Below are 14,489 nucleotides of genomic sequence, written 5' to 3'. Positions count from 1 at the left end.
TATTGTTTTTGAAAAGCTTTTATGTACTTCATTGTTCCTGTACTATATCATTTATTCCATCTGTAGGCGCTTAGCCTTTAGTCCTATTGGAGAAAGAGCGCTATATAAATAATAATTATTATTATTAGAAAGGTCACAGCGGTGTTTGGATATCATAATGCTACCTAGCGCTTCTCTAGAACACAAATGTCTGGTCCAGGTTACTATTCCCAATAGATAGCCAAGTATATAGTAGTAGTGAATTGAAGCAGTTTAGTTATGGATGCCCTGGGAGTTCCACGTTCTAAACTTGAGCTCCATTACACATAGCAAACGTAGTGTAGAGAAATGGACACTGTTCCCTTCTAGAGGAAAAAGATTAAATTAAATAATCAATAGCATTTATTTCACACTAAAAGCATAATACAGCAGAGATGTCAGATCATGTTGTACTTTGGTGTGTATGAGAATCAATATGCATTATGTACAGCTGCAGCGCCATGGTGTATGGAATAGCACCAATCTACATCGAAAATCAAATATCACGCTCTAATAACTTTAAAAACATAGAACATGGGACAATGACGTACAAAGTATAACGGTAGGGAAGCATGGGACAGGGGCGCATGTTTGTTTTGTAAACTGAAAATCCCTTCTATAGATTCACCTGTACAGCTTGTATACATCTTATCCTATGTATATTTATAAAAAAAAAAAATTAAGGAAATTATTACAGTTCAATTATGGACTACATGTCCCTTTGGTGGGACTGAAATGTTTTGGTGTATGTCCAGTGCATGACATCCAGTATGGTTTTTTTCCAAGCGTTAACCTACTTGCTGATGTAATATAATTTGTTTAAAAAGAAAGTCTAAGAATCATATCGCAAGTACGGAATATCTCCACCTTCCAAACCTTTTAGGACAGTCGTAGAGAGTGGTTTACAATGTTAGAAGCAGCAGTCTACTTAGCGGCTACACTGATGCCGCATTGATTGAACAGTGGGTCTTCTTCTGCTTGTCCTACTACAATCGTCAGGCGGCGGATTGCAGCACCATCACGTATACCGTTCCCATGGCGCGCACACGGCGGCTCAGTCATCAAAGTCCGGAATGTCCTCATACGAATATCCTCGGTATCCTTTAGAAGCATAATAAGCGATTCGGAGGTGGTAGAATCCAGGCAGGAAGACCAGAACTCCAATGATCAGTATAGGAATGGCACGCTCGTTCCCCTTCAACAAAACCAAATGTTAGAAAAATGATGATCGGTAAATACATCATAGTAGCCCATTGTACCAAATATGTGTCAACACCAGTCTACAATACTAGCACTCTAAAACCATTATCTGATAGTCTAATCCTTGTAGAAGGACTATACACCTTTCATGACCATGATCTTCATGATAGAAACTTTCAAATATATCAAGGGCTTTAACAAGGTACAGGTGGGAGACATTCTTCACAGGAAGAGGAGCAGCAGAACACGAGGACATGCACTGACACTAGAGGGAGGAAGATTCAGGGGAAATCGGAGGAAGAATTACTTCACAGAAAGAGTAGTAGATAAGTGGAATAGCCTCCCATCAGAGGTGGTAGAGGCAAATACAGTAGAACAATTTAAACATGCTTGGGATAGGCATATCGATATCCTTACAATAAAAATAAGCATCAAATATGATTTGAGGTAACCGGTTTAAAAAAGGGGCAGACTAGATGGGCCAAGTGGTTCTTATCTGCCGTCAAATTCTATGTTTCTAACCTTGGTGAGAGAGAAAGTACAAATCAGCTCCTAACTGGCATGTTACAGGCTGTATTTGAAAAATGTTAGTTAAGTGCTGATAGTTTTTTTTATCACTCTCATAGCTTTGAAACATATGCCACTAATTCATAAATGATAGTGATAAAACCCTCAAGCTGGATTCTGTCAACTCTGTGAGCTTCCTAATAAGTTACTGGAAGCTATCATGTTACTTATTAATTCAATAAAAGTGCTTTAGATCACAGGAGGTTTCTGGCAATGGGGTGCCATCACAGCTCACACGGTCAGTATTTAACTGACCCCCTACACACGCCGTTCCCACCTTGCTGGGTTTTTGTAGCTGCATGGAAACGGCGTGTGCAGCCACTAAAACAGCGAGGCTTGCAGCTAAATGCAGCAGGCTCCCTGCATTAGCCGTGAGCCTCAATGTTTGGGGGAATCCTCGCTGTCATTGTTTTCAGCAATCCCCACAAGTCACATTGAATACGGCCAGTGTATAGTGAGTAACTGCAAAATGATTCTTCAGGTAAACCATTTTTCTTTTCTTTTTTACATTCTAGGGCAGGGGTCTTCAACCTTTAAGACAGTGTGGGCCACATTAAAAAATTCAACGAAGCCCGAGGGCCACTAAGCTCTACTGTGGTATTTAGCACAGCTCTTAATAGATAGACAGCACAGCCCCCGCATAGATAGTTGGCACAGCTGCCCATACACATAAACTCTGCCCCCAATATATAGTCTGCACCAGGGCTATTTCTAAACAATTAGGGCCCCAGTGCGAACAGAATAAAAATGCAGCCCCCCCATACATAACTTGGTATTTAAGAAAAAGGGGTGTAGCCTAATTATAAGGGGTGAGGTCTAATTATAAGAGTGTGAACTAGCAGGAAAAAAAATTACCTGACACCTCACTTTTGCAACCTGCATGACCAAACATTGGTTACCGCAGGAATGGCTGTTGTCCTTCAACGCTTAAGTTGGCTGTCTAAAGGCCGCACAGTGACATATAAACATGAAGGCCCATTACACCATGATGCCCATTGCACATTATGCCACACAGCGGTGATGCCCATTAAACATTATGCCACACACCGTGACGCCCATTGCACATCATGCCTCACACCATGATGCCCATTGCACTATAAGGCCCCCAATACTCCTGCTTATGCATATGATGCCCCCAGCAGTGCCTCTCACAAAATGCCACCAGTAGTGTCCCTCATAAAATGCCACCAGTAGTGTCCCTCACAAAATGTCCTAGTATTGCCCTCCATAGTCAGCACCACATTGCACTGCCAGCCTCCCCTCCCCCATAGTCAGCACCCTCCCCATACACAGGGCCACATTGCACTGCCAGCCCCCCTCCCCCATAGTCAGCACTCCCAAAACATTTCTAAATGCAGCCAGGTCACCGCACCCCCCAAAAAAAAAAAAACATTTCTAAATGCAGCCTTCTAAGCCAGCTCACCTCACCCTCACCCCCACCTTCAACAAAACAATTCTATAAACAGACAGCTCATCATCTCCTGAGGCACCTGCCTCAGTGTCCCTTGCAGAGGGCTGCTGCTGCTGCTGGCGGCGTCAGCGTCTGTCTTTGCTGTCTTCACAGCTAAGAAGGGACAGGTGCGGTGCAGTGCCTGGCTGGAGGCTGGCGGCGTTTGTCACAGTCTCCTCCCGGCTGTCTGAAAGGACGCGGGCGGGACGTGTGCGCGGCATCAGGAAGTGGACAATGCGCACAGTCCCACCCGCCCCAGCCTCAACGTCACCCAGCAGCATCCTCTGCCGCATCCCTCTGCTAAGAGGACAGCAGGGAAGGATTTTTTTTTTTTTCATACAGCACGCATCATTTTACTGACGGGCCAGGAAAAACAAGTCGGCGGGCCACGGGTTGAAGACCCCTGTTCTAGGGTATTCAAGTTTAGGTTTACCTTAAGCACATTGGGGCAGATGTATTAAGCCTTAACAAGAGATAAAGAGAGACAAACGTCCAGCCAATCAGCTCCTTACTGACTTTTTTCAAACACAGGCTGTAACATGGCAGTTAGCAGGTGATTGGCTGGACATTTATCTCTCTTTATCACCCTTGCATTTATCTCTTGTTAAGGCTTAATACATCTGCCCCATTATTCCCTATTCCTATAACCCATGGCCAATCCTCAGCCTGTATATTCTTCTATTCATCCACCTACTTTCTCACAGTCTTTAGTCACAAATCAACATTTACTTATATAGCAATAGCATACTTCAGCACTTAAGGGGCATACACCATTTAAGATGATCTGGCTGATTGGAATAAAAATCTGTTGACGTATTGGAGCAATTGACCATTTGCTCCCAAACATTGAAAACACAGCTAAATTGGTTACATCAGATTAATTTAACCAGTTTGTAAGAATGATGTTTGTCCGTTTTCAGCTAATTGCCATTTGCTTCCATTCAATACCAGATTTTCATTCCAACCAGCCAGATAATTTAAAGGTGGCCATACATCCACAGATTGATTGTCAGATTGGGCTGGTTGGAACAAAAACCTGGTAATATCTCCGATCTGACAATCGATCTCTAGATGTATGGCTAGCTTTAGTGTGTGGATCCCTTGAGCCCTCAAACAAATGAAACATTTTTTTTATATATAAATCGTTCTATGCTGTATATACATATATACACTTGTGAAGAGAGGTAGCACACCTATATGCAGGGTAGTAGTCCTGGTGCCCTCCAGTTCACTTAACAAAGTGAAAATAACACAAAGAGGATAGCGGCGGCACTCGGCGAGGAAAGAAGTCAATGGATGCAGTACTTGGTTCAAACGTTTTCGATATCTAATTTGACATCGTCATCAGGATGACGATGTCAAATTAGATATCGAAAACGTTTGAACCAAGTACTGCGTCCATTGACTTCTTTCCTCGCCGAGTGCCGCCGCTATCCTCTTTGTATATATGTATATATATATATATATATATATATATATATATATATATATATATATATATATATATATATATATATATATATATATATATAATTTCACTTACATATGCTAATGTTTATTGTAAAAAGGTAATGATAAGAGAAAAGACAGATGATTATTTGTTGAAATAAAAGTGAGTGAAAGGATGGCTTACCCCATTACTAATGTGCCCGGTAATTAGGAGGGCTCCGATCACAATCAGAAGAGTACCAATCAGGAACAGGACAGTTGCCAAAGCAATGGCTTTGTAGGGGATTTTCGGAGGGCTCCTCTTAAACTAGGGGAAAAAAAAAAAACACTTAAAAATAACTTTTCTTCTGCCTCCCTCCATGAAATGTTATTACTGAAACTCAAGCGGATTAGTATTACAATGTGTCAACACAATCACCTAGCCAAGTATAGCCATAGATAAGGATAAAAGCCGCTCTGGAGATGAAGGTAGGTAGGATAAAGTACACCTGTCACCTACAAAGTAGAGATAATGATCATTTGGCTGCCAAAAAACTAAGATAAAACGCTTACAAATTAGCAAGAAATCAATGACTCGTCTGTAATAAATATTTTATAAGCTACCTTTGTATGAATAACACTTTTGTCCCAACGCTCTGCCCACGATGTGGGTAACAAGCGCACACCATGTAGTGGCATTATATGAGCTTAAATATTAATGAGACCGTATAGTATATAACCTGGATTCTGGAACATTAGACAATGGCTCAGTGAGGTCACCGATTCCCTGAAACCTGATAGGCTGCACAAGGGTTCAATATCTTTTTTTATATAAACATCAGTGAAATATCTGAGAGTGCTCATATTGGTTCATCAAAAAAGCAGGATAATATATGTGGGCTTTCCTAATAAAATTTGCACTAGAAAATGAGAATGGATAGTTTTTAACCTTATTTTGTTGTGATTGTTCCATAAGAGAATCCCTGCTGCATTCAACAGATGACGTTTTTTATTAATCTCAAAATGGGTAGATCTGGAAGTTGTGTCGTACTTGCCGACTGATAAAATAGCCTCTCCGCGAGAAGCCCGGAGAGGACAGCTGGATCTCCAGGTCGGGGGGCGGGGACAGGGCGGATGAATCAAAGCCCCACCCCCAATTCATGCAAATGCTGCGATTTGCGGTTCCACAAGTAGGGAACGGGGCTAAAATGACGCGATTTGCATAATTTTAGTCCCGCCCATGCTGCGGACCCGCCAAAACCGGTAATTACTGTGGCACGGTGGGGGGGGGGATTGCGGGGGCTGCCTGGCAAATGCGGGAGGATTGCCAACCTTCCCGGGGGGGCCGAGTTGTGTCCTCCTCTCATATGCGGAAAATGTAGTGTTTGGAATCACCAGTCAATAATTAGTAAGACGGGGACTCCTACCTTACAGTGATAGGGAAAACACATATTTTCTCATTCAGTGCCTTCTCCATCAAAGATGTACTGTAGTGCACAGTGCTTGGTAATCAGACAATAACAACCAAGGAGCCCATATCTCATTAAGGAGCAGACCATTTGGGGGTAATTTGGCTGACTTTGTGTTCCGCAGTGTAGGTGGTTATGATTTGGTTACACTGATCACACGGACATAACTTCTATGGGACAAAAGGAGACTCGTCTCTTTGAAACAAGGGTGCCCCGATCTGTCTAATACTGGCCATACACTAGAACGATTTCAGGGCCGAATGTGTGATTTTGACGGCTCATGCGATGCATTGTGTGTTTGTACACATCGTAAGGTGTTTCGTTAAGTTTACGATCTGATACGCGGGTCGTTAAATGGATCCTATGATCTTACCTGCTGCACGCAAGATCTGGAGATGATACCAACGACCAATATGCTGGAGTTGCAGATCTTATGATAGACGTAATGTGAAGTTACACACATAAGCTCTATTGTGTGTCTGGGAAGCAGCTGTGTGTCTGAAATCTTAAAGATTCCAAATCGCTTTAATGTATGGCCAGCTTCAGTGCAGGAATGCGGCACTCCCCAGCATCACTACAGAGATTTCCTTTCCCACCTAGCCTCACTTGTTGTTTACGACCTCCTCCCCTGCCTCCCTCTCAGCACTGATCACAGGTGGGAGACTTCCGAAGTACATTCTAAACAGATCATCAGCACTTCAGTTGAACACTTTTAATATACATGCTGAAACCAAAAAGACTCAGCCTTAGCACTCAACCAGATAACGTTATGGTGCCCATACACTTGGGTGCTGGAAGAGGGCTGACTGGCGGCGGTGTAGAGGAGCTGGCGGCGGGGGCAGCAGAATTTAAACATTTTTTTTTTCTCAAAAGACTGGGCAGAACTCCAATTGGTTAAGAGAGCTCAGCCAAATCCTGCTGCACCCCGCCACCAGCTCCACCACACCGCCACAGATCACACTGCAAGCGATCGCATGTGATTAAAAACTGGCGGGCCAGCCCATCACGTCGGGTGACACATGCATCGAAAATTGCATGTCATAGCTCATTGTATGGGCAGCATTAGAGTGGAAACTGACACAAACTTACATCACTGTGCCTTCTACTACATGAAACAGTACTGTGATATTGTAATGATAAAGTTTTGCTGCATAGGAGAGACTGTTAGGAGCAGACTAGACTTAAATTGGGAGAGTAGTAAAAAAGGGGGACATCTGGTGGACAGATTCCCTTTTAGTTATTTATTTTTTGAATACGATGACATAGGAGCCATCTTTTTTTAAATGATTCTGGGTGCTCACATTATAATTTTTATATGAATGAAAACACCATGTACAGATATGGGTAGTGGTTGCAGCAGTACTGATATTGAGGGTGCACCCACAATAACCTAAATTACAATATATTTCTGCTCTGCACTGCAGAACTTACTCATTGTTTTCTAAATTAAAAGTATGATGCCATCTAGTGGTAATAATGCAATCCTACACATTTACAAGTATCACATTATTTATTAACAGTTTCTTATATAGTGCAGGGCCACACACATCGCTATGCCCTTACACGGAGCAATGTAGGGGCATTTTCTAAAGCTGTGTACACACGGTGCAATATCACTGGCAATATAGTCGCTGAGCGATAAATCGCCGGTTGCATGCTTCCGTGTTCAGTCACCTAATTTCCCGTGTTCCAACTGTCTTTTTTATTTACCATGTACTTGTCCTAATTTGCATTTGTACTGTAAATCACAATCTTTCTTATATTCTTCTTTGCGCATCTATGTATTGTCAGGCGCTGCGGAACCCTTGTGGCGCCATATAAATAAATGATAAATAATAAATAAGTGATCTAGGGGCAGATTTATTAAGCTTGGAGAAGAGATAAACTGGAGATAAAGCGGAGAAAAAAGGTAAAAGGAGATAAAGCACCAGCCAATCATCTCCCAACTGTATTTTTCAAACACAGCTGATTGGCTGGTGCTTTATCTCCAGTTTATCTCTTCTCCAAGCTTAATAAATCTGCCCCCTAGTGAGATTGCTTAGAAAATGCCTGGGAATCGCTACGTGTATAGACCCCCTTAGAGTATGATTATGTAAATCAAAACAAATAAGCGTTCCCTCCTGCAGTGTAGTTGAAACAAGTTTGATTTGATATGATGTGTCCCAGATGCACTATACACACAAAGAACTTTTAAATCCAACTCCTTTTATCTCTCCTAAATCAGTCCAGTCAGCAGGAGGAATTGTAATTTTCTTTGTGTGGTCTAGTGCTATGTGCCGCAGTGTTAGATGTTTATTTCTATACTGAACTTAAAATAATGAAAAACTACTATGTTTCTGTGCCAAAACCAATTAACACATTTCCTTGTAAATTCGCTTGCATGGCCTTGTGAAGTGAGCTCCACAATCTACAATTAGCAGTCAAATGTGTGAACAGTTCAGAGTATAATCTAAAAAAATCTCAGACACCTGAAGTATCCTTGCTAGAAAACGCATTAGACGGTTTTGCGTGCCCTAGAAACATGTTAAATCAGGAGTTCTCAAAACCAGTCCTGAAGTACCACCAACAGGTCATAATTGGTGGATTTAATCATAGACAGGTGAGTTGCTTTATGTTGCTAGTTAGTAATTATTCTACCAGAAATCCTCAAAGCATGACCTGTTGGAAAAATGCGAGGGTTTAGGTTGGGAACCCCTGCATTAAATGGTTCTGCATTTGTTTCCCCTGAGAGAAAAGGTAATTTAGTGGACGAATTTATTGCTAAGAGACGAGTTGTTTTCACAAGCCTGCGAGCGCAGAGTATTGTCTCTAGTCAGTGTAACATTTTAGAAAAGAAACAAATTGGGAAGCAGTGGATATCGATTTCTTATAACCTCCAACGATTGCTTTAGGATTAGCATCCTCTCTGATGGTGTTCTCAGTGAAATCTATGTAGTAATAAAAACGGCGCATTCCACAATAGAACTTATGTGTGTAATAACATATTAGCGACTAAGAAATGAGCCCTCTAATCTCTTGTACAATATATAGTACACTGTTGCCTATGGATATATGCACTCAATATACAAAGTGTATTCTACTTAAAGAAAAATAGCCACAATTTATTTTCAGCCGAAAAAAAAAAAAAAAAAAAAAAAAAAGGCCTGATATTGGAATTCATGAATGCATCAACTCGGTGTCCAATTGGAGGATGTTGAAACCGAGAATGCTTCACGCACAATCCCTAATAAATTCAGGCATCATGGCATAAACATGCCGGCACTGAGGCTAATTGGATAGACCCCGCCATTAGTATTAACGAAAGCCTTGGGCTATTTAACTGGATGCCAGCTTTAGTATTAACATATCTGGCCAGAGTAGGTTCCGCAGTGTGTGATCTATAAACATTAATCTATTATGAATCAATGTTTTTAATGGAGCCCATATAAGTTTACTATTATAAACAGATAACCTCCATTATTTATACAGATTTAATATATAAGAAAAGTTTTTCTTTATAGTGGTCTACAATAGATATTAGCCTTATGCTGTGTACACATGGTGCGATTGGCCTTGCTACTCAATCTGGATTGGATCGCACAACAAGCCAACGTATTAGGTTTTGACTATTTGGCTATTCGATTACAGCTAAACTGGAGCGCGCATCGGAATAAAATTGGGATCGAAAGCTTAAAACCATGTTTGATCTTCATTCACTGTGTATGCCATACCGAGTTCATTTTGACTATATAGACAATATTAAAGGGCATAAGCTCTGTACACACGGGGGCGATAGGGGCTAAAATCGCTGGAAATATGGTCGCAGGCGACCATGTTGCCAGTGATGGGAGTGTGCCCCAGCGATAAATCACCAGGTGCGCGCTCCCATTTTCTGCCCCGTTCTAATCGCTGGTCGCAGGAGCTTGCTGATTCCCCCGGCAGAGGTTCCCTTTCATCAGCGACCATCTCTGATCGCTGATGAAAAGGAGAAACTGAGCAATATATCTCCCCCGTGTGTACGGGGCTTTAATCTCACAGTGTGTAAACACCATTAGAGTGGTATCCTATTGCCGATGGTAATTTACCACATGGCAAAAGCGGTATATTATCCTGTTGATATTACCAGGCTATCCAATTATATAGCTCGCTTTTACTGTGTGGTATATTATCAGTAATAACACGTGATCCTGAATAAATTCCCAGACCCATCTCGTTCTCATGGAAAAACAGGGCTGATAAGGCTGCTTATCGAGGAATTCTGCTTGCCAATGAGGGACGGATTGTTAGGGCTAAATGGATAGCCCCCGGGGTATCAATTAGTCACTGTATTTACTATGGCCAATGGCTGACTAATATATATTTCTTACTTTTAGTGAAATTGTTAGGAACATCCGGACTGCCCCTGGGCCTTATCCTCAAGGTGAGCAGGGAGCTGTAAGTGTAGAGCAGCAGGAACACTCCCATCTGAACTTGTGTGCTCCCACTCTCTCACACCCACCTATAATTATTCCATAAGACCAGGACATTTAGAATCTAATCAAAATAATGTTATCTCAATGTTCACCCTTCCATTGGTTACCTGCAAATGTGTTCTTGCCATACGCGTACTTCCATCCCACTATCTGCTACTCCTGTAATGTGTACCTCCACTGATTGCACACCCTGCCAGCGGTGACCTACGCAGTGCACCCCAGATGTTCTTCACATGGTTCTTTCTATAGTGCACCCATGGAGGATATTACCCAAAAATCCTGCACCAATCCTGTATTGTGTGCTCAAGGTTTTCTTTTTTTTGTGTCTTGTCTATTGCTCTAGTACTTAAATCTTCTGCATTGTTTTTGATGTCTGTAAAGGCAGATATTGTATTTCCATCATAGCCTAGGACAATGGTCCCCCAAACTGAATTACTGTGCCCTCAAGTAACAATGTTTGGCCCCTAGGACAAACATTTCTTATTGAGAAATTCAGATATAATTTTTTTTACATACATATACACACATATATATATATATATATATATATATATATATATATATATATATATATCATCTTTAGTATTAATTATGTGATGAGGAAATAAGATTTCCTTCTGCTTGTAAACATATTTTCTGACTGTCAGCCACCAGCATTGATTTTGCCTACCACATTGACCATAAATAATCTGAATTGATTGGACCACCAATCTGAGGCACCACTGCAAGCTGGTTTCACACACTCTGGCTCCCGCCGGACGGTGAAATCCCGCACGGCCAGGGAGCCGTGCCGCACACATTAGTTGTGAATGGACACTATTGTGTCCATTCACACGGGACGGCCATGGCCCGGCCGCACGGTTGCAGCCGGATCCCGCCACTGGAAGGGACGGCTGCCAGGCTGTGGCCATCCCCTAAATGATAATCTACTGTGTGCGGCACGGCTCCCTGGTCGTGCGGGATTTCACCGTCCAGCAGGAGCCGGAGTGTGTGAAACCAGCCTAAGGCAACCAGTTCGGGAAACACTGTTCTAGCATTTGGTTAAAAAACCTACAAAGATACCACCATAGCACTTAAGCCTGTAGAAAGCATGAGCCACAGTAATGGCAATAGCGTAGAGCACAGAAGTGGCACATGGGCATTGCAACCTATTTTTATTTACCAGATACAGATTACGCACAGCCCTAACAAACTGGTTTACAATGCTACCACCAGGTGCCTATTCCAATGCTGGAGATATACTGGGTCAAGAAATACTGATCTGATGTTTAATCCCCCCCCCTTATGGAACCTTACCTGAAGATCAATGTAGCCATCATCAGTGTCAGAAAGCTTAGAGTACTTCACTTTGCTACTTGGCATTGCAGTTGCGCTACTCCGTGTTGGCATCATTGCATAGAGGGAGATCCTAATACCTACAACATAATATAAAATTATAGAAACACCAAACCTTTGCAATTCTGCCTGAAATGCTGCTTAAACCAGTGACATGACCAATATTGACTGCAAGACTGAGCAGCAGCAAAAAGGACTCAAGTACTAAAGACTGTTCCATTAGCTTCAACTTCCTGAATCCATTTATTGGTGACTTCCATATCGTGTACAGTGACTATTTATTGCTTATTAAGCCCATGTGCCAATAATAAAAGCACACCTAGGAACAAAAGCATGGAGTTACATTTTCAAAATCCCAAGATACATTCAATATGTAGCTTAAAATAAAAGGCCTAGCTGATGAATTGGGCTGACTGCTATTGCTAGACTTTATATGGAGGGTCACCAGGAAGAACAATAGAGGTTTCGGAATTGGGAAACTGATAACTATACATAGTTCAGATTTAGGGAGGTATTCAATCTCGGGTAACGACTGTCAATCTGCCCAGACAGCCGTTTCGTTTTGCTCGACCGCATATCGCCAGATGCGATTCAATGTCCTGCCTGTCGATTGGCAAAAAGGTGATGTGTCCACATAAACAGCCAGGGATTGTCGAGATTCAGCTGTGATTGCAACAAAATCGGCACGACAGCTTTTAAAATCAAGCGATGGTTATGTGGCCTTTTGAGTCTTATATGGACCATAGATCAGGTCAGGGCATCTGGGAAATTCTGCATGTTAAAAATCCCCAATTTGCCAACTCTGATTATATTTTAGATGGAATTGCCAATGTGGGGAAATCCAACATGCTACATATACCAAATAGCCCCAATGGATCACTGATATACGGGTCTTATTAGCCTATGCCCATCAGCTTTGTACTGAGGTATTTTCAGATGTTTTTTCTATTTATTGATGGTTATTTATATACAGAGAAGACCAACTGTACCAGGCTTTACGGGGAATATGTAAGTGGCCCTAGACCAGTGGTTCCCAACCCTGGTCCTCAAGTACCCCCAACAGTGCACGTTTCCCAGGTCTCCACACAGAATCACAAGTGCTGTAATTAGCTCCACAGTGCACGTTATCCAGGTCACCCGGCAGGTGCACTCATTATTCAGTGTCCAGCACTCAGCGGAGCCGGGAGCAGGCAGTGTATCAGAAGCCGGCAGGTCCCGGGACACGCACAGACCGGGAAGCAGCTCTCCGGCCCGGGGATTGTATACGTAGTACTAGGTCACTTGGGGAAGGTTACAATTTGTACTGCTTAGTAAATAGCCCAACGGGTGTTGCGCTGGGTCACCACCTCCGGCTGGACCCTATGCAGGTGCAGAAGCAGTAATGTATCCCTCTAGCCACAGCACTGAGCCATCACATCCACACACTGGCAGCAGGTTACAGTAGTTGTTATGTGGACCAGGCTGGGAAGATGAATGAGCGATGCAGGGACTGGCGTAGAGAGAGGGGTCTCTGTCCATGGTACCGAGCAGATTCAGGGCACAGTACAGTGGGGTCCGCCCCACGCCTTTTACTTTTCTCCCTGAAATGATTTATCAAAAAGTAGGCAACCCTGCCATAAGCTAGTGTCAAGCTTTTGGCAGTATCAACCCTTATGTGTCGACCATTAGTGGTCAACCTAGACTTTCATACCTCCCAATATGACCCTCTCCAGGAGGGACACAATGCTCTGTTACTGGATTTCCTTCTCAATTTATTATTGCCATCACCTGTGGTGACACACCTTTCTTATCAATTAACCTGTTCAAAGCAGGTGATGGCAATCATACATTACCAGGGAAGTCCAGGAACAGAGCATTGTGTCCCTCCTGGAGAGAGTCATGTTGGGAGGTATGGACTTTGTGTATGCACTGACTGCATACCCTGCAGAAGTGCTACATGGCAATACAGTAAATACATTGCGGTACAGAGGCAGCATATGAATCCGGTGTATAAAGTATTGGCTGCAGCGCCTGGATACACGCAGGATCTAAGCCACCAGCTTGCAGTGCATGCCGGTGTCATAATTGAGAGACACATACCTGCTACTTCTCTGTGCGGCCATGGTGCACTGCAGACAGAAGCCCCGGGACAAGGTGTAACAGGAAGGAAGAAGCAGCTAATCGCTTCCCCACCATCTGCGCATGCTCCGCCACATGACGCGCCGGCCCCGCCTCCCACCTACCAGGAGATCTGGCTGCTGATAGGCCGGATCGCCTGTCACTCTGCCTTCCCTACTACTGGCGGAAGACTTGTTTCACGTAGGAATGGACAACGCAACGGTAGTTGAACTAGCGATGCAGCCGCCGGGTGTTAACGCATCAGCGCTGACCCATCCGATGTTCTATTGCACGTTGATGTGGTTGTCTATTGGGCAGGTGGAGCACACGGGCCCAAAGATTGGCCACCCTAATTCCAACAGGCATTCCTGTGCGCACCAGATAGGAGCTGGGAATCGCAAGGGCTGCGCATAAGATTTGTCAGATTCTGCAGCCTGTGCTAAGATACATTGTATGTAAAAGGTGTGCATATGA

The 14,489-nt window shown here is 43.1% G+C and overlaps 1 protein-coding gene across 1 annotated transcript in view; it reads right to left on the bottom strand.

The window, feature by feature from the left end:
• Positions 1-363: 363 nt before the first annotated feature.
• Positions 364-14,489, bottom strand: part of TMEM230 (transmembrane protein 230) — a 115,893-nt gene continuing 101,767 nt past the window's right edge. Inside the window, exons 2-5 of the mRNA XM_083184563.1 lie at positions 13,998-14,026; positions 11,880-11,998; positions 4,869-4,991; positions 364-1,213 (exon numbers count right to left, since the gene is read on the bottom strand). Coding sequence (XP_083040689.1) covers positions 1,073-1,213; positions 4,869-4,991; positions 11,880-11,975 — 360 coding nt within the window. The 5' untranslated portion in view covers positions 11,976-11,998; positions 13,998-14,026 and the 3' untranslated portion in view covers positions 364-1,072. The remainder of the gene's footprint in view (positions 1,214-4,868; positions 4,992-11,879; positions 11,999-13,997; positions 14,027-14,489) is intronic.

This window comes from Crinia signifera, chromosome 4 (assembly GCF_055691185.1).
Source record: "Crinia signifera chromosome 4, ASM5569118v1, whole genome shotgun sequence".
Lineage (NCBI taxonomy): Eukaryota > Metazoa > Chordata > Amphibia > Anura > Myobatrachidae > Crinia > Crinia signifera.
Note: the sequence above shows the minus strand (reverse complement) of the source record. Positions and strands in the feature narration are given on the sequence as shown.